Below are 19,251 nucleotides of genomic sequence, written 5' to 3' on the forward strand. Positions count from 1 at the left end.
GTGACACCATGAGTAAAGTCTTGATTTTTTGAGGCATTGTTGGTGTAAGAGGAGAATTGCCTCTGCATGTGGAATTAGCAGTAATTTTGTTGATGAACCACTGCAAGTGGCAATGAGCCCTGGCAGAATGGATGTATAAAACAATACCTGATGAGCTGGCTGTCAATACCTTTCTCTGATGAACTTTAAAACAGAGTATTTATTGTCATGTGTACATTTTCATCACTTATTATTGAATGTGGTATTGAAAAAGCTTTTTGGTAAAGGCATAATTATGTATTTTCTAATTAAAACTGTGGTTTGTCTCTTTTGAAATGCAAATGCAAATCAAAAGAGAGTATTTGGTATCAGCATTCAGCTAACTGCATAATTAACTGTTAATACCAGCAGATACTTGGGGGTTTTTTTTGCTGTTGATGTGCTTAGGATTTTAGGGTTACATAACTTGGTGATTATTAAGTTGGATTTTAGCACAGGTTCTCTGTTAGTGATTGCGAGCTGAAACTCTCCTTTGGCAATCATTATCCATGGGCTGTTGCCAATTCCTTTGTTGATAGGCATATAACAGGAGGACACTTGGCTGAAACTCTTAAAGCAGCTCTAAATTTCTTAGTTGTCTGGGATGGTATTCTGTAGGATCACCATGAGGATTTTCTTGGGAGAAAGCTAATTTTCAGACTTGACTCCTTTAAGTTCAGTTTAAAATTGCCAAATTGAGTTTAAAAATTGCCAGTTGCTTTGGTGGCTAAAGCCCACAAAATACTAGCTCATGTCTGCAGATCTGTTTTAATATGAAATGATCCTCCTTGTCTGACTGTCAGTGTTCAGCATTGGTAGTCTAAAGTCCAGTCCCTGTTTTTTGTTCTGGGTTTGGCAGGTTCTCCTGCCAAGGTCGTTGTTGTGACCTCGTGACGTGTAGTGCTGGTGCTCCCAGGTACACACCCCTCAGTCTGCAGCAGCCCTGTCACCTGGGGAGAAACTTGTGGGATTAAATGATCCTTATCAGAAGGAAGAAAGGTTGCTGGTGGTGCCAAAGATGGGGTATTTATTTCTAATGGCTTACTGACAAGTTGCAGGGAAAAAGGACGTGACCCAAATTTCTCTCCGGTAGAAACTGATGACAGAACTGCCATGAATTTCAACGGGCTTGAGTGCCTGCATTTGCCATTGCTGCAAGGTAACAGGTATTTTTGCCTTCCTGGAAGGAAATTACTCTAAAGCTTTGCTTTAAGAGTTGAAGGCAATGTGTTGAAGTGAGTATGTTTTGTCTCTTTCTGCCGTGGCTTGCAGAGTAAGCAGAGATTAGAGAGTGCTGAATAAGACATAAGTACTGAATGAAAAGTCATAATTGAATTTTGCCTGAATTCTGCATGGTTTTTTTGCTTGGATTTTGATCAGTGCAATAACTTAATGATGCTGCTCCAGTACTGCTGACTTTGGTTGCGTTTATAATGGCTTCTAGATGGGAAACAGGTGTCTGTGTACAGTCCATTGTGCAGAGTAATGCACAGTGTGTCCCAATGTTGCTGAACATGCAGCAGTGCAGGGACTGCCCCTTTGCATGGAAGAGTTGGTTCAGTTTTATTCTAGGTGGTGTCTGTTGCCCCTGTTGGAGCTGTTGAAGTATAATACTCCCTCAAGAAACAGTAATTTGTTGTGAAAATAATATGTCTATTTTTTTTTTCTTTCTCCAAGAACCTCAAAACTTTTTCCAGTCAAAGAAGCCCTCTCAAGGCAGGTAAGATAATTCAGGCCAAGGGCTTTTCTGATTAGACGGTTTGAGCAGATGAACAAGGGATGCTGTGATCCCACATCCCTGCTATTTTTCCCTCTTTATCCACAGCATCTCTGCCTTGCCCTCAAGGTGTCTGGTGATATTTTGCTCCTCTCTCTGCCAAGTTCAAACTGACTTCTTCTGGCATGGGGGAAAGCGTAACTTGTTTTCTGAGGGTTCCAAACAAGTTTTGACCTTCAGGCCTTTGGCAGGTTTTGTTGTTGGGTTGCATTTGTTTGATTGGTTATTTGTTTTGGTTTTGTTACAGTATAATGTGCTTTATGAATTTCCCTGAAATAATTAAAGTGGTGGGCAACCTTGAAATGGATACAGGTTTTAGTCTAGCAAAGGAAAGGCTCTTGGTTATAAAATTGGTTCTTACAGTGGTAAAAAGTGTAAAATCAGAAAACACAAAAAATATCTTTGACATCAGATTTTTGCTACAAATCTTGCTTGGTCTTCTCCTCAGTCTTTTGAGCTGCAGAGGCCAAGGGACTAAGTCAGCTGCATGTTTGTTCCTTTGAGTGCTGTGAAAGGGGATGACTTGGCTCATTTTTTCTTGGGATTATCAGCAAGCCACTTAAGTCCTGATGAAACTTCAACACACCCACCACAGCTTTCCCTTTCTTTGCTTTCCTGTCTTAATTTAGGAAGATGCCTTGTGCTGCAGCTTTGAATAGTATCCATGAGAAAGTAAATAAAACAAAATATCACGTTTGGTTTGGGGCTGAGTTTCGCCTGTCAGTGAATATTTTGTGATGCGTGGGTTCCTCTTCTTGGTTATGGTCAGTGGAGTTGCAGTTTCCACCCTCAACAAGGAAATTTACGATACTAGACTTTGTGATGACTTCATAAATGATAATTTACTTAGTCATAGCAAGTTGTTTCTATTCAGCATGCCTTTAGTTTCACAGTTTTTGATGTGGCTGTTTGGTTTCCGTGGAGGTCACATAAGGGTATTAATGAGATATAAGACTGGTTTGGTATTTAGGATGCCTTGTCTTAAATAGTTTCCTCAAACCTCCCTCCTCTCACGGTGTGACTGCTCAACTCCTTACGTATCTGTTGTAGTTGAGTGGCTCATCCCTTGGTGATGTGGATCATCAGTTCCATACCAGCCAGGTGCTCAAGACATTTGTCTTGTCACTCATCCACAGAGCAGGGGAGCAGGAGGAGCTGGGTTGGTCTGCCACTTTTTCATCCATGTATTCAGTTCTCAGTGATTACATCTTGAGAAGGAAACAGGGTGAGGCATTGGGGGCTGGTACCACAGAGCTGGTCTCCATGCAGCCTGCCCTTGAAAGCAGGATTGGAGATCTGGAGTCAATTTGATAGCAGAAATGAGAGAGGTGAGGATGTAAAGTTCACATGGGGTGAGGGGAAGATCCCAGATCAAATGGGGAGAAAGAAAAGACCAGGGAAAGTACGAGGGAGTCTCTCAACTAGGAACATGTCTGGTGCAGTTCATGGAGAGAAACTCAACAGCAGGAACAAAACCTCTCTTCCCACCAAGGTGGAGATGCCTTGGAGGGCTTTGCCAGCAGAAGTGCCCATCTTGTCTCCTCCTGAGGGAAAGGGGGAAAATGCAGCAGCAGTGGGGATGTGATGAGCAAATCAGTGACCAGTTAACACAAGGTTCCTGTGGTCAGAGAGGCTGTGCAGGAGCAGGTGGGAATTGGGCAGAGCAGTAACTGGGGGGATTGGGCTGGTGGCAGCTGCTCTGCCCATCCACAGGGCTGCAGGAAAGGTCAGACAGAATGTGAGCCAGGCATTAAATTAAGCCTGTAAGGAGACACTTGGGGAACTTAAGATGGATTAACTTAAGGTGTAAAGTTTAAAGCGTATTATTATGAAGGAGGATTAAGCTAAACTGAGCTAATGACACCACTTTTGAATGCGTATCCACGTAGCAGATTCAGAGCTTTGGCTCCATGCCTTTTATTACTTAAATGTACTTACCTTCTTAAATGTCCCCATAAAGATACATACCCTTATATTCCAGGTCTTCATATTCTCCGTTTTCGATGTTGAGAAGTTTAGATGTTGTGTCAGAGGCAGGACTGGGTTTGGTTAGTTGGGTTTTGCCTTTTTGTTTTTCCCTCCTCTTTTTTTTTTTTTTAAAAAAAAAAAGGTAATGGGGAAGACAACATAGACGATTGTTTTAATTTTTCCCTGTGATGGTAATGGCATTTGTGATGACTTGATGATATTTATTCTTAGATGATGCATTTGGGAATGAGGATATAACTTTGTTCATGTTACGTTGACATCCCTTAATTTCTCTGTGCTGCTTCTCTTTTAACATATTCTATTGCTTTATTTTGTTGTTACTCTCATGGTATTGGGGTATCTGTGATGTCAGCATCTGAATTTTTCAAAAGCTCTGTACCCTCTTATTTTACACAATGTGGGTTAAAAATCAAATGCAAAGTACTATGAACTCCCACAAAATTTTGCCCTAAACAGAGTCATGAATTAACTAACATAATTTATAGTTAGTAATAATTTGTAAATAAGTAATAAATCAACTGAATTGATTTTTCAAGAGGGAAAATGATTTGAAATTACAAGTTTGCCGTACATTAAACAAACCACAAAGTAACTTGTTCTGTGTATAATTTTATCTCACTATTAACAATGCCATCAGGTTTTCCTTGAGGGTAACCTAGAGATCAATATTTGTAAGTAGATGAAAGACTGAATATTTTAAAGGTAGACAGAAAAATAACTAACCAAAAAAAACCCTATTACTGAAATTCTTCTGTCCAGGCAATCATATAAAAGCAAAACAAGTGCAAAGAAAAACATAAGGTAGAAAAAGTAAAATGTCAAAAAAATTGCAATGCAATATAAAAAAAGGGTTTGAGTCAGAATACTTTTATGTTGGCTCTCACAGAGACTGTTTAGCCACACTGTTTAGTGAAAGCATGAGAAACCTGAGATAAAGCATCGAAATGTTTCATTTTATTTGCTGTGTGGTTTGTGGTATCTGATGAAAGGTCTGGCACTTCTCCTCTCTGTGGAGGTCAAACACAGACAGGGATGGTGGCAGCAGCTTTGTGTTCTGAGGCTGGAGAAACTAACCCTGGTGTCCTGCAAAAGTAAGGATGGATGTAATAGACTGTTCTTATTTTGAATCCTTCTGTCTTTGGCAGCCTGAGATATACCTTAAAATTTATTTTTTAAAATACAAACATTCATTATTAATCATTTGCCTTTCGACTTCAGTATGTATCCCTCTTAACCTCCTGGGAGAGGTCAGTTAAAAACCACTTTTACCTATGTCCTAGATGTGCATTTAGTAAGTCTGAGAAGAGGGAGGGAAGGAGGAGGAGCAGGAGGGAGATCACTCTCTGGGGTTTTTCAGGGCCCTTTTCCCCAGGTGTGTTTGGGGTCAGCTCAGAGGTGGCTGCAGCCATTTGGTCTCTGGGCAATAACAACCTGTCAGGCGGGAGGACCTGGGGCTGGTTTAGGGGAATGTCCCCATTGGGGAGTGGGCTGTCCTGCAGTGACCACATGAGAAGGAGCCCCCATCCCTGGCGCCCTGGCCCTCCATCCTAAGGGCACATCCACACACCATGAGAGATCCAGGTGCTGCTGTGCCCACAACCCTTGGCAGACCTGGGGCTGGAGCAGGACCAGCAGGGCACAGCAGCTTCAGAAATGCCCATGTTATGTGTATCTGGTGTCTTTTAATTTTGCAAATCCTTTTCTGTTCCATCCAGTGCCAGTTACTCTGGGTCACTCTGCTTATATGACACCACAGGCACTGAGACTCTCTGGGCTTGTGTGCATCCAGTCTCTCAAACAGAGCACCAAGTGGCATTTCGGCCAGCATCCAAAGCATTCAAAGACTATTTTCTATTCATTTTCTTCCGTGCAGTCCATGATGCATGATAAAAACAAGTACATATGGCATTACAGCTACTATATTAAATTAAAAAAAAAAAAAGCTGGAAGTTCTTAGTCTCAAGAAAAGGGTGGAGCAGGGTAAAAGTGCAGAACCCATATAACAATGGGGAGTCCACTTTATTAGTATTAAGGAGGAAAATAAAATCTGCTCTGCTCTGGCAGTAGTGAAATGAAACACCAGGAAGATTATGTCAGTCTTTGTTTGCACACAGTATGATTCTTCTCTTTCACCAGCCAATTTGTATATTTGAAAAGGCAGTTGCTTGGTTAAAATAACGAGCTGAACTTCATCCAATTCCATCCAATTCCCAATTATGTGAAAAAAAATGTTAGAATATAGACAATTGGTTTTGAGAAATTAAAAAAAAAAAGTGGTGGTCAATGAACAATTATAGCACCTCATCTAAGTACCCAGACAGATAGATAGATAGATTGATATGTATGTATCACAGTTTCAGTTGAGATGGGCAATTCTCACTGACTGATTGCTGTAGTTGTTGTGGTTTGGGATGGCAGCTTTAGAATTTTAGCAAAAATTCTAACTAATTCTGCCCGAAACTTCAGCAGGATAGGTTAGCCTAGGATTATGTCAGAGAAGAGAGATGAGGTCTGAAGCTAAATTTATGAAAATGAATTTAAAGAAAAAAATAAGTTACCTAGGATACAAGTCATGTATCCTAACTAGTTTGTGATTTAACAGGCAAAAGTCTGTGTTAATAAATGATTTTCTTGTCCTTTATTCCAGATTATTTTAGATTATTATTTTGGAAAAAAAATACCCTTTAGTTTTGAATATTTCAGTTTGTTCAGTTTGAACAAGATATGTCAACTGATGGGAGAGTGTATCATTTAGAACATGTATGCACTGGGTGTAGGTTCCTCTGTTGCACCACTTCTGACCTCTTCAGCAGGCATGTTTCCATCAGCCAGGGCAGAGCTGCACAAGCACTGACAATTCGAATACATTTTAAAACATTTTGCCAGTTCATTGGCATCAACAGTGTATAAAACTCAAATTACGTTTGTTGCTATTCCTTTTAGGGGAGTGGATGTTAATGTTGCCTTTGGTCTGCTGGGTAGTGAAGTGAACTCCTACAGCATTGCACATGGTGTAGGAGCAAGGTGATGCCCAGGTCTCCCAAAGTTCACAGGCACTGGGGGCACAGGGACCAGGCAGCCCTCCAGGGATGGCAGGGCTCCAGCTTCTACTCCGTGTTCCTCAACTCCTTTACAGTGTTTCCTCCTGACCTCTGTGTGATCAGCTCTTGGTTTCTAGGTCACACCTCACTTTCCTCGTGCGTGGCCTCCCCCACGCATGTTGTGCTCTCCCATATTTATCCTCTGGATTTTGTTTCTCTTTCTTTGCAGGGAGCGGATGCGCCAGTCTGCGATGTTCGAACTGTGCCAGGGGATGCACCAGATCAGTCTGCAGTTTGTCCGCTTGCAGCTCAGCTTTGAGGAGTACACTATAATGAAAGTTTTGCTGCTGTTAAGCACAGGTAAGTTGGATTCGTGGTTACATGGGAATACTTGAAAATATTCCAGTTCACAGAGAGATGCAGTGATTTTAACTATGTGATAAAAGTGCCGAACTGTTTCCAGCTGGGCCGCAGGAATAAGCCTAGGTTTATGTCTTGGGGTTTATCTGCAGTTAGCACGGGAAGTGTCTTTGCAATTTGAATGTGTCACACACGTTGGAGGGACAGGAGTGGACAGGCACGGGACTTTGGCCCTCTGCTCTTAGGGGAACCACATGAGTAGACCAGACATGCCAAGAAAGTGCTACAGCTGTGGGGACTGAGGCAAAATCCCTGCTCAACATTCAAAGCCACCAAAGTTTAGCTGACTTTGCATTACCTTCAAGATCGAAAGATGTGCATTGCCAGTACGGCAGAGCAGGTGATTTTGTAATGCCAAGTGATTTTAGAATGGTAAGCTCTTCTACAGGCTTCTGAAAGTTTAACAAATGACAGTACCTGCTTTATTTTTTTCTTGAGCGTCCTGCTTGGAGTTTTAAGGTACAAAATTACATCTTAGTGTTTGTTACAGCACCGTGTAGTAATTAGCATGTCTCTTGGTCTTATCTTACTGAAAATATTGAAAAACTCCTGTCCCAGTACAATTGTACAAATATACAGGCAGTTAGTACATTACTTTTCCATCAGTCTTGATGAAAAAGCCAGTTACTTATAAACAAACTTTTCTCTGTAGAACCACGTTCCTTTTTGTGGGATCCACTTGGTGACATCATGATGAGCTAACACATCAGTTTGATGGGCAGATGTTCATGATGTCACTTCAGTGAACTCACCAGGGAAGAATTCCCCTGACAGTAGGAGGCTGGAGGAGATCAAAGGGGCCACTGCGCTTATTCTGGCCTTCATTCACAAGCTGTCAGCAGCGGGACACGGGGGCCAGGGGCTGCCAGGGCTCATGTTGCACAGAGCACCTCCCTGTTTGGTGGTGAGTGGAGCCCTCTGAGATCCCGCTGCCTTCTCCCATCACCTGCTGCCAGAGATGAGGGAAGAAGCAAATGGCAAGCAGGAGGCATGAGTTGTGCAGCACTGGCCGGTGCCCATCGCTGAAACCACTAGAGACCAGAGCAGATGGGTGCAGTGGCAGATTTAGGCGCCCAGGAGCCTCCCAAGTCCCCATCCATGGCATGGGCATGTTGGCTGCAGGAACAATTTGGTGCCTACAAAGGGATTTGCGGCATCCAGCAAAGCTGAGTGGCCACCCCTTCGGGTGAGGTGCTGGGATGGGCACTTTCTCCCTCCCCACAGTGCCTTTTGCCCATCCCATCGAGCTGGTAGCTCTGTGGTTAAAGTACCTGCCCTTGAGGGAGGTCGTGAAGCCGCAGTTCCTGTCCATGCTGGAGGGGATTTGCATCAGCTAACAGAAACCTCTTGGAGCTGTAAGTTTTTTGGACCCAGCTGTCTCCCTCCCTCCTGATTGAAGCTGTTCCAGCTCGCTGGGATGGGGAGAGACACTGCTGGTTGGGGAGCACTTTCTATCCTGGTCCACAGAACCTGACCTCCAGGTCCCACTCCACCAAGGGGTGGAGGAGATGTTGTGCCAGTGAAACAGGAACAGTGGGGAGTTGATACACTCCTGGGTTGCCCTGAGGGGTAAGTGGGCTTTTTTAAAGATTGCCACTCAGGGTCTTTTCAGAAGCAACCAGCAGTGCTTAACGTGGATGTGCTCAGGGGGGTTGGCTCCCAAAACGTTCCTGAGAGAGTGTCTGGATTGGAGATCTGCCTCTGCAACTTTTTAATCAACCCTAAAGGGGGAGAATCTTTAGAAAAAGAACCTGAAGGCATTCTAAAAATGTAGCAAAGTGTCTTTAAGCTAGGTATTTATTATTCTACCCTCTTGAGAGCATAAACTAATGAGTTATTGCAAGAATCTGTTAGGCGAGATCAGCCAATTAACATCAGTGAGCTGGGTCCCTTTGAAACACACACCACGGTCACTAGAAAACCTGCTAAAAATAGTTTGTTTTGAGAGAATCAGGATATTTATGAGAGAGAGAGAGAGAGAAGAATGAAATGGAAATGAAGACAGTAACAAAACCCAGAAAGTGTCATGTGAAGGGCAGCAAACCTGTTTTTGAATGATTGCACCTTTGTACAGTCTTATGACAGAAAACACCAGGTTTGTTTTCATTTAATTTTTTTTATTGAGTCATGTGATGAGCAGAGTACAGGTTATTCTGAAACTTTCATGGTGACCACATCAAGGAAGTTTCACTCCATTTACATGTGGAAGAAACCACACATTACAACTCAATTGTTTTCTTGCTTTCCACAGACCATAGATTTTGGGAGCTTGCCAACAGCATTGCTGCATTTAATAAGTAAAATCAGAAACACTGGGCAAATCTCCAGAATTTCATGTTTTGCTTGAGTTCTCTTTATTTGTGGTCTTTCTTTCTTTCTTAATAATCTGGCTGGGGTGATGGTATAATAATTTTCAGACAGAACAGTAAAATACATAGTAGTAGACAAAGAAAGAGTGGCTCTGACAGTCTTTAAGCAGCATGTAGGAATACAGGCCTGTAAATATTAAAGGAACTGTAAAGCCCATGTAGATTTGTGTGAGGGCCACAGAATGCCCTGTTGGCTTTAGTCATCTTGATGGGTGCATCTGTATTCCTCCAACTTGAATTGAATGTATAGATTTGTTCCAGACAGTTTCTTTTATCTGTCAGCTGTTTGCATCTATAATTTAAAAATTAAATATTATGTTCATTTAATATGAATATACAGTGTTTATATTGTGATTATATAATATAAATATATAATATTTACCAAGAAGTAGTCAGAATGGTGTATTACCTCCTAGGCTTTTTCTAAAGATTCTTTCTTGTGCCCCCTTCCAGCACTTGATGGTCTCAAGTCCTTGCTGTTCTTATGGTGGTACAGCTCCTCCTTGTTTTGCATTGCTAAATCGCTCTGGGAGATATTGATGCTTTTTCTTAAAGCTTCAACTCTGGAGCTGTTTGGGTGGTTGTTACGTGCTTATAATGTGGTTTCAGTGGGACAGAGGGCAGTTAACAGGATCGCAAAGAGAAGGGAATGGATGAACAAGACAATTTCTGTCAAGATGTTAAGTCAGGATAAGCTAAATTGGAAGATCACCTTTTTTTTCTTTGCTTTTTTTCATAGATAACTTCCCATTTAGCTTATTTTGACATGAGTTTTCTGGCTTGCTTAGGAAGTAAACTCATTCCTGTTACAGTGTAGTATTATATCTTCTTTCAGTGGACTACCATTGGGAGATACAGAGAAAAAAACATTCCATGGTCAAGCAGTGTTCAACCAATTCAGATACTAAACACCAGAACATATTGAGTAATGTTATAAATAGCCTCTTTGGGATTTTCATAAGGATCTGATCCTAATAAGCCATTTCTCTTTGGGGCAGAACCTGCTGGAGTGCAACAGTATTTGCAGCCTGCTTTTGCAATTAGCCTTGCTGACATCAGTCACAGTAAAAAGTATCAGAAAACTCTACTTTTAGCCCTTCTGTGAAATGATGATTCCCTGATCCTGATTCCATCTCCTTCTGGCAGATGGAAACTTCATTAGGACACTACAAATGCTTGCAACTGTATGTTGTGGTCAAACACTGGGTCAGGATGCCTGTTTGGAAAACAGTCTTCTGTTCTGTGCAGAATAATGGCTCTGTTTGTTCTAGGTGGTACACAGATGCTTGCTAATATTCAAGGAAATTTTAGATCTTACTTGATGGCTTAAAAATGTGTCACTTGGTCTAGCATTTCTGCAGATAACAGCTGTAGTTCTGTACTTTCTCCTCCTCTGCCAAGTGTGGGGAATCATTCAAGAATGATAAATCACGTCTTCAACTTTAAAAAAAAAATCCTTGATCCATCTGCCTTTTTTTATGTGGTTGGATTGTATTAAAAACAGTTCAGACATGAGGTTAGCATGTGTCATATTTCTGAGATATTATCTTGTCCTCTGCCACAGCTTCTGCAATCACACATCTGGAGAGGATGCCTGAATCGCTTGAAAATCTGTATGATGTTGTTGCTCCCTTACCAGTGTCTATAAAATTATGGACTTTGCTTAAAGATTTAATTCCTTCATCCATTAACTTGTGTAACTGTTTAAGTATGCACATCAAAAGAATAAGCAATGCAGTTAATATTAATTTAAGACTGTCTTTTCAATGACAGTTCCCAAGGATGGTCTCAAAAGCCAAGCTGCATTTGAAGAAATGAGGGCAAATTACATTAAAGAACTAAAGAAGATGGTAACTAAATGTCCAAGTAACTCTGGGCAAAGCTGGCAGAGATTCTACCAACTGACTAAACTTCTTGACTCCATGCATGATGTAAGTATAACTCCTCAGGGAGTGCAGAAAAGTTAAGCAAAAAATCTCTCCATTAAGGTAAACCAGTAGTCTTTAACTGTGTTAACTGATAAGGAAGAAAAAATTGAAATTCTTTTTTAAAGGAACATCTGAGAGAAGTTGTTAGATGAATTTAAGGACAAGTGCCAAGTAAAATAAGAAGATATAAGTCATTAAGGGCTGGGTCCTGACGCCTTCTCCTAAGTTAAATGGTGGCGTGTTCCTCCAGTGATTCACATAAGGTCAGAGCTGTTGGTGGGGCCACAGGCTGTGCAGCAGGAGAGGTGACGTGAGCTGTGATCCTCTTGGACACAGCGCGAGTGCGCCACGTGGAGTATCCGTGAGTCGCTTCCCAGAGAAAGGTGCCGGATTGGTGTCACGCATCTCACATGCCTGATGTGCTAACAAATGTTCATTTAATTTAGTCATCTTTTACAACTGGGATTGTAATAAGGATGGCTTTAAAAGGTGTATTAAGATCTTGAAGCCATCTTGGGTATTTGAAGCTTTATTTAAGTTTTTCAAGTACAAGATTCCTTGTTAGGTTATTTCTACTCTGCTCTACCTCATTCCAGTGCAAGGTGCTTGTTTTACATGTGCCAGGTGTGAGATGTGGAGAATGACATGGGAAACGAAAGCTTTAGTCTCAAAGCACCCCAGCTGTTGATGCCTCCTCCCGGAGTGACTCTGAGGGGCTGTGGCAGATGCACGGAACCAGCTTGTGATTTCAGAAGGGGTATCCATAATGTTGAGCTGTTTAGTAGGGAGCAACCTGGTTCTAGCCAGGTAAGGGCAAAGATTTACCTTTCCAGGTGCTTTTAGCAGCAGCAGGACTCTGTGCAGTCCCCATAGAGGACCCAGGTGCTATGGTCTCCCCAAGCTGAGGGGTTTTCCCAGTGCCCCCTGAGAGTGCCCTGGGGACCAGCCCATTACCTGGGCCAGCAGGGCTGGCACCCATCCTCTCTGAAGCTGTGCCACTGTGCAGAAAGTGACAGGAGACTCCTGGGACCAGTGAATGTGACCTTTAGTTTTGTTTGGGTACATGAGAGGAGGGCTCCTGTGAGCAGAGGCTGAAGCCCTGCAGCCCGGTGATCACCTCCTAGTAAAAAGTGGTAAACTGCAGCAAAAGGGAAGACTGTCCCACTTCACCCTGGGTGGGCAGGGAAGGAACTTTTCTGCATGAAAAACCTACTGCACAAATAACCTACTGCTTATAAATGTATTTCTTTGTACTTGACTTAAACTTCATTTTGTAGAGACGGTACAGTACAGTGCACTTCAGGTCAAAGCAGTATAAGAGCCTGAGGTCTGTTTACAGAATGTACATATGGAATTATTTTTCAAATATTGTTCTGTTGTTCATTAAAACATTGCAAATCTTAGTGGGAGGCAGGGAGAGTATTATTAGTACTGCAGTAATAGCTCATTCTTCAGAGATCAGGTTTCACTTGCTCGGTGCCAGCAAAGGAAGTTGTAGTGTTTTAGTGGAAAGAAAAGGGGTCAGTGATAAAATTGTTTGCAAGAATTCACATCTGAACCTGGAGGCAGCATAACAAACCCCTGCATTTATGGAGTTTTCTAATCCTCTTCAGGATAGGCAGTGTGTGTGATTTGTTATTGTAATGGGTGTGTTTGTGAGGTTAAGGTGACTGGATGACAGGCTTGCGCTTACTGAGAATGCTACCGTGTCCTACAGACATTTTCCAAAACACAGCATTAACCATTGGGAGCTGAACTAACCAGAGGAAGCAGACTGCTCCTGCATTTTATTTAATTTTTAATTAAGCTATTTTTACATTACTTTTGTTTTAATAGAGCACTTTGTTTCAAAGGACTTTTTAAAGAAAGTCCCATTGTCAGCATTCTCCGTTAAAAAGGCTGGTTGTCTGCACAACAGTGCTTCCTTTCAGAGACGATGCTGGAGACTTGTTCAACAAAGGCACTTGTTTATTTTTTCTCTTTAAAACTGATTTTTGGCTTTTTTGGTTTTGAAATCCATCAGAATAAATTTAGAGTAGCAATAATATTAATGAGAAGTGAGAATTATTATTCTCTCACCACTGCCTGTTAGTGCAGAATTTCTCCGTTCAATTGATGTAAATGCAAATGCTTCTCAGTTCCTTAGTACAGGAGGAGTGTGTTTTCAGCTGTCACCTATGTATTTTTAACTTACTCCATTATAATTTTAGAGGATCAGTATATATTTGGTGCTGAGCAATCTAGCTGGAGCTGAGGGCCCCATGTTTACATGCTGCTGTGGCCACAGCATTGGCATTTGCAGGGCAAGCCTGAAGGGACTGACTGGTGCAGAATTCATGCATGCTCAACCCTCCTGCTGCATCCAGCTTTTCCATCAGAGCAGAGCAGCTTCTCATCACTTGTGGAATTCTCTTTACCTGAGTGTAGCGACAAACAATAAAAAAACCTTCTCCTTTGCACCTTCACACTTGCTTTCATCGACCTCATTTTTGAGTAGTCTTTCTGAGGACTATGTGAAACAAAGTGCATGGAAATAACAGTATGCTTGGCTTATATAATATGAGGAAGAAAAAGAAACCCAAACAAGATGGTTTTATTTTACATTGCTCAGTATACGAAATCACTCATCCACGCAGTGAACATATGTGCAGGTAGAAAAGTGCCGAGCTGAGGAAAAACAGACATTTTCAAGAAGGCCAGGTCTAGGCACTTAAGTATTTTAAAACATCAGCAACTTTATTTAATGATCCATAAAGCCTCAAAGCACCAAAAGTGCAACTGAAAATATAAGAGATCGAAACCCATTCCGAGCAGACAAGATGAACAGGGTTTAGCGCACGTGTGTGTGCACACCTGTGCTCGCCCCTAGGAGCCCTGGCATCTGTGTCACTGCTGCCCTGCACCAAAATGCTCTTTATTTGCACAATGCAGTGTGGAAGCAGTGGTTGCTGATACAGCAGGCACAGGCTGACAGCGTCTGTCCAGTTGCACAGCGTGCCCTTCCTCTCCCTCGGCACGAGGTGACAGGGAGGAGGAGGGTGTTGCTGTTTACTTGCTATTGTGCTGTGGCTCAGTGTTGATTGTGTGGTTGGACCCCAGCATGAGTAGCTTCTGGGAGCACTGAGGGCAGCAAGGCAATCAACATACCATCCCTGGAAGCGTTCAGAAAACACACAGATGTGGCACTGATGGACATGGTTCAGTGGTGGACCTGGCAGTGCTGGGTTAGCGGTTGGACTTGATGATCTTTGAGGTCTCTTCCAACCTTAATGATTTAGTGATGCCGTGTTTCCTGTGTTTCCTTCTTGTAGTGATTGTATTTCTTACCACTGTGGCTGGCTCATGTGCATCATTTCCCAAAGCAGCCTTATGTGTTAAAGAACTGCAGCGTAGCGAGGACAACCCACCTCTCTGCCCAGAACATAAAGGTTTCAGTCTTGTGCCCATGAATGACCATGGGCATTTTGGGGAGAGATGCATATGCAGCACTTGGATGTAGGTGAACTGCCTTATGGGATCAGACAAACGGCATGCAGGAACATTAGAAACAGATGTACTGCACATGGTATCAGAAACTTCATTTGGATCCTCCTCAGCATCTCCTGTTAGCTTTGGCAGGGAGGGTTGTATCTTGCATGGCAAGCCTCATTTCATATAGAGACCATAGTGTATGGTTAGGCAGTTTGCAGAACAAAAGCTGAATTTGGTTTCAATCTGGCTGATACTAAACAGACTTTGAGTGAAGAGGGCTTTTGTTTCGATGCCATGACATTAAACCCTAATGTGAACCTTCCCCTTGTCTTGGCAAGGCAGCACCCTGCGCTGTCATTCGCTTGTTGACATTTTCTGCCAAACAAAAATAAATTCTTTAAGGCTCATGCTGCTGAATAATTAATTTTTTATGGTTCCTGAAGGGAATACTTTATAGCTGAGGTAGATCTTTCCATAGGCTGAGAGCGCCAGGATTTCACTCCCTGAAAAAGCTGACAGTGGGAAGAAGGGCACGGATCCTCGAGGGGCAGGTTTGCAAGGCATGCTGTGCTGGATGCAAATGTGCCTCTGCAGGTGCCTAATCCTGCAGATAGGAAGCTGCAGATGAGCCCCTCGGCTGTCACCAACACCTTTGGGTGCACTTACTTCTGCTACTGATTTGCTGAAGTTGTGTCCCACAGATGATGAGCTGTTTGGAGCCTTGTTTTAGTCCCAGTGCCTGAATTCTCAGGGTGAGCATTTTCTCTGTTTATTCAGAGGATGGATCCAGTCCCTACTCCCAGTGTGGCTCCTAGCAGAGCAGCAGCAATGTAGGAGTGTGCGAGGTGTGTGTTGCAGCAGCTAATGTGCATCTGTTAAGTAAGAAGTTGATTCCCAGCTCCCTAATGTAGACAGAAGCTATTCTGAGAGGCTTCTTGCTCTGTTTGTGATGGTTGGATCTTTTTTCCTTCATGTTAATAGGTGTTTGTTGGAGAAGGGCAGAACCCTGCTACTGCTGATAGAAGAGCAAGGGAGACTTGGTTCAAAATGTGCCTCGGCCAAGGGCTGAGGATGCTTCACTGCAGTGTGATGCTCTGGGTTTGCAAGCATCCTCTGGGCATACAAAATGAGTTTAACTCAGGTTCCCTCATGTCATGTCCAGGTGTCAAGTGCTGTGGTTTCAGTGTGCACATGTTTATGAAGAGAACTCGAAGACATGAGTGCAGTTCCTCAGTCAGAAATGCATTTGTCCAGGCAGAACTAGGGTTCACACTTCCTCTGGTCAGATACTGGTAGTCCCTAATCCATTTTATCCACCTTTTACTCCTTGCTAGCATGAGGTAAATACACCGCATAGGTGTGATCAGAGACTTCACCCCTTGGTCTTACCTTGTGTTCCCTGTATTTGTGGAAAGTTTTACTCTTGGGTTAAAGATTTCATAGGCATCTAGGAATTGGCCACTGTGGGCAACAAAGGACATAGTTACTTCTGAGAATCAGCCTGGGAGCCATCTCAGGAGGGAATAACTTTATTCATGAGTCCTCAGAGTAATAATTAATTTACATCATGGGATTTTCATAGGACTAGGAGCAAAAAGGAATATAGTGGTAAGGGAATAATCAAGACCTGGTTGGCAGTGGTTTTCTTTAACCTGGTTGTTAAATCAGGAGCTTTGTATCCACTGCACAGAGGGGAAATAGCAGGAAGTGACAATAGTCCCAAACTCACCAAGGCCTCTTTGCTGGGTGAACAAAGAGCTGGGTGGGCAGAGACCCATTCGTGAAAGGGACAGAAAAAGGTTTTGGAGTGGTTTTTTTAATATATATATAAAGGAGAACACTGAGGTTTCTTACAGTAATAGCTGTAGCTAATAATAGGAAGAAATTACTCAGCATTGTGTTGTTACCCTAGTGCTGTCTTAATTGCAGTCTCAGTAGGCTTAATCACAAAGATGCTCCTGATAGAGAAGTGACTGTGGGCTTTCATACCTCACTCAGAGATTCTGAGAGAATTTGAAGTCAGAAAACTAAGCACAGAAATGTGCACCCTTGCAAATCCAACAGTTCTAACCATTTCTGGAAATGCAGAGGCATGGTGAGATTTCTAAACTAAAATAACTTCGTTTTGCTCTAAAAATTCTGCAAGTTCTCAAAGGTCACTGTAACTGTATTAACTTCAGGGACTTCATTAAAGGATTCATTTTTTTTAATTATGGAGAACAGTATGGGTGAGAAAGTCCATTTTATGGAAACCCCGCCCTAATAACAGAAAATTACGTTTGATTAATACTCCTGTTTCTCAGAGGTGCTTAATACAGCATACAAATGCAAAGATTGATTAAGTAAAAATCTCAGAATTACTAAGACTGCTCTAGCCTTGAAAATGTTTAAGTGCAGCACACTCTCTGCAGGGTAGTGATGAGAGAAAGCTTCATAATTAATCACTGAAGTGGTGAAGGGTTACAGTGAGCAGCTGATCTGCTTGCTGGCAGAAGAGCTGTCATGTCTTGCAGCAGTCTGGGTGACATGGATGCGATTATTCTGACCTGTGTTTCTCCATCCCCCCAGCCCAGCTCATGCTAACTTATTTAGTGGTATTTTCCCACGCAGAGAGGCTGCAGTCTCCATTCTGGGAGCCCAGCACTGCCCACCAGGGGCAGGCAGTACCTGAGCTCCCCTCCCCTGCACTGCCCTGATTCTACCATGTGTAGAGGGAGGCTTGGAGTGCTGTCAGAAGGTACTGAGCCATGTTTCATTGCCCTCTCCAAAGAGAGTTGAACACCTCCCTACTAAAGAGGTAAGAATAGTGTCCTGGTTGCATCCCAGGGAAACAGGAATTGTTTTAGTCGTGGCCTTAAATGCACTGTCTGCGCTCTGCTAGGCTGTAGCTCTTCAGAAGTGTGCTTCAGCAGCTGAAATAATTGAGATTGTAAAAGCAAATATGTTTCTAGTCACTACTTTCACTGCTTGTGAAAACAGTGGTGCTTTCGCTCTTCACTGCTTAATTGGAGTTGTCTTTTATGCTGTTGGACTGGAGGAAGTGTCAGCATTTTAGGTATAAACTACCAGAAGCAGAGAGTAAAAGAGATCAGGTAAAGTGTAGTGAGGAGTTCTTAGAGCACAGGGCTTTTACAAGCCTTTAAAAAACAACCAGAAGTATATTTGATCTAGGAAATCCATAAGCCACATTTAAAGGTGCTGGATAGCTTGCATTACCTTGCTTGTAACTTGTGGTGCATCAGTCGCTGTCACTGCAATGACAGAGCTTGTGTATTCCAAGAGAAAACAAAGGTTTTCATTTCCTTACTGAAGAGAAAGCTTCTCTTTTAAAGCAAAAGACTAGCTAAATTATTTACCTGTTCAGACAGATGTTGCTTGGGATGCAGAGGCAGGGACTTAAATTTCAAAATTAGTATTGCCTGTGGAACCTGAATTTTTCCTCCCTTTAGTGCATCTTCATGCCAAGGCTGCTGGGCTGGCAGGGAGGGAGGATACCTTTGAAAATGTATGAGAACACGCCTGCAGTAAAGAGCACTGCTCATGGCACAGTTTTCAGCCTCACAGCTTTCTCTGTCTGACCTTATCTTAGTGTTTACGTTTTAGTATTTCTGAGTTGGCCTTCAATTCTCCCACATTCGTTCCTCTTTATTTTAAAATAATACTTCCCCAGCCCCAAAAGCCATGCAGCTTTTAAGGGTGAAGTTAAAAAGATCCTGACCGCAGCCCTGTGTTCCTGGTGACACGCATGGTCACATGTGTGACACACATGCTTCCTATTACTCCCATTTTCTTTAAGTGGATGATTATTGTCAAGTATGTTAAAGCTGCTAATTTACCTAAGAAAGAAAAGATCAAATGTTTTAGCAGACTAAGTAGGTATAGAAAATATATTATCTTTGAGGCTTCAAAGCCAAGTGTTACATGATAGGAGGGTTTTCTTTTAAATTGTTTTGTAAACTTTACCTTTTTCCTCTGTGGTGAGACTCATCATGTGCTATGCTGTGAGCATATCCATGATGGCATCCTGGTTTTCACCCACTGGACTGCTCACTCATTTATTGAATAGAATAGATTGCACTTCCTTCATTAATGTTATTATTCTTCATTTCCCCTTGTCTGCCTACTCACCAGATATACATACCTACTGGATACTACTAAAAGCTTGCAAAGAAGTCAGAATTAGTAATTTCTACTTAGGCTTTCCTGTAATCCCTGTCTCATTGCATTCAGAGGCTTCA

At 42.4% G+C, this 19,251-nt stretch overlaps 1 protein-coding gene across 2 annotated transcripts in view; it reads left to right on the forward strand.

Moving 5' to 3' along the window:
• Nucleotides 1-19,251, forward strand: part of NR3C2 (nuclear receptor subfamily 3 group C member 2) — a 201,731-nt gene that overhangs the window by 177,156 nt on the left and 5,324 nt on the right. For both annotated transcript variants that reach the window (XM_018073490.2, XM_018073483.2), the window contains 2 exons: nt 7,055-7,185; nt 11,388-11,545. In XM_018073490.2, coding sequence (XP_017928979.1) covers nt 7,055-7,185; nt 11,388-11,545 — 289 coding nt within the window. The remainder of the gene's footprint in view (nt 1-7,054; nt 7,186-11,387; nt 11,546-19,251) is intronic.

Source organism: Manacus vitellinus, unplaced genomic scaffold (assembly GCF_001715985.3).
Source record: "Manacus vitellinus isolate BGI_N305 unplaced genomic scaffold, ASM171598v3 scaffold_0_pilon, whole genome shotgun sequence".
Taxonomy (NCBI): Eukaryota; Metazoa; Chordata; class Aves; order Passeriformes; family Pipridae; genus Manacus; species Manacus vitellinus.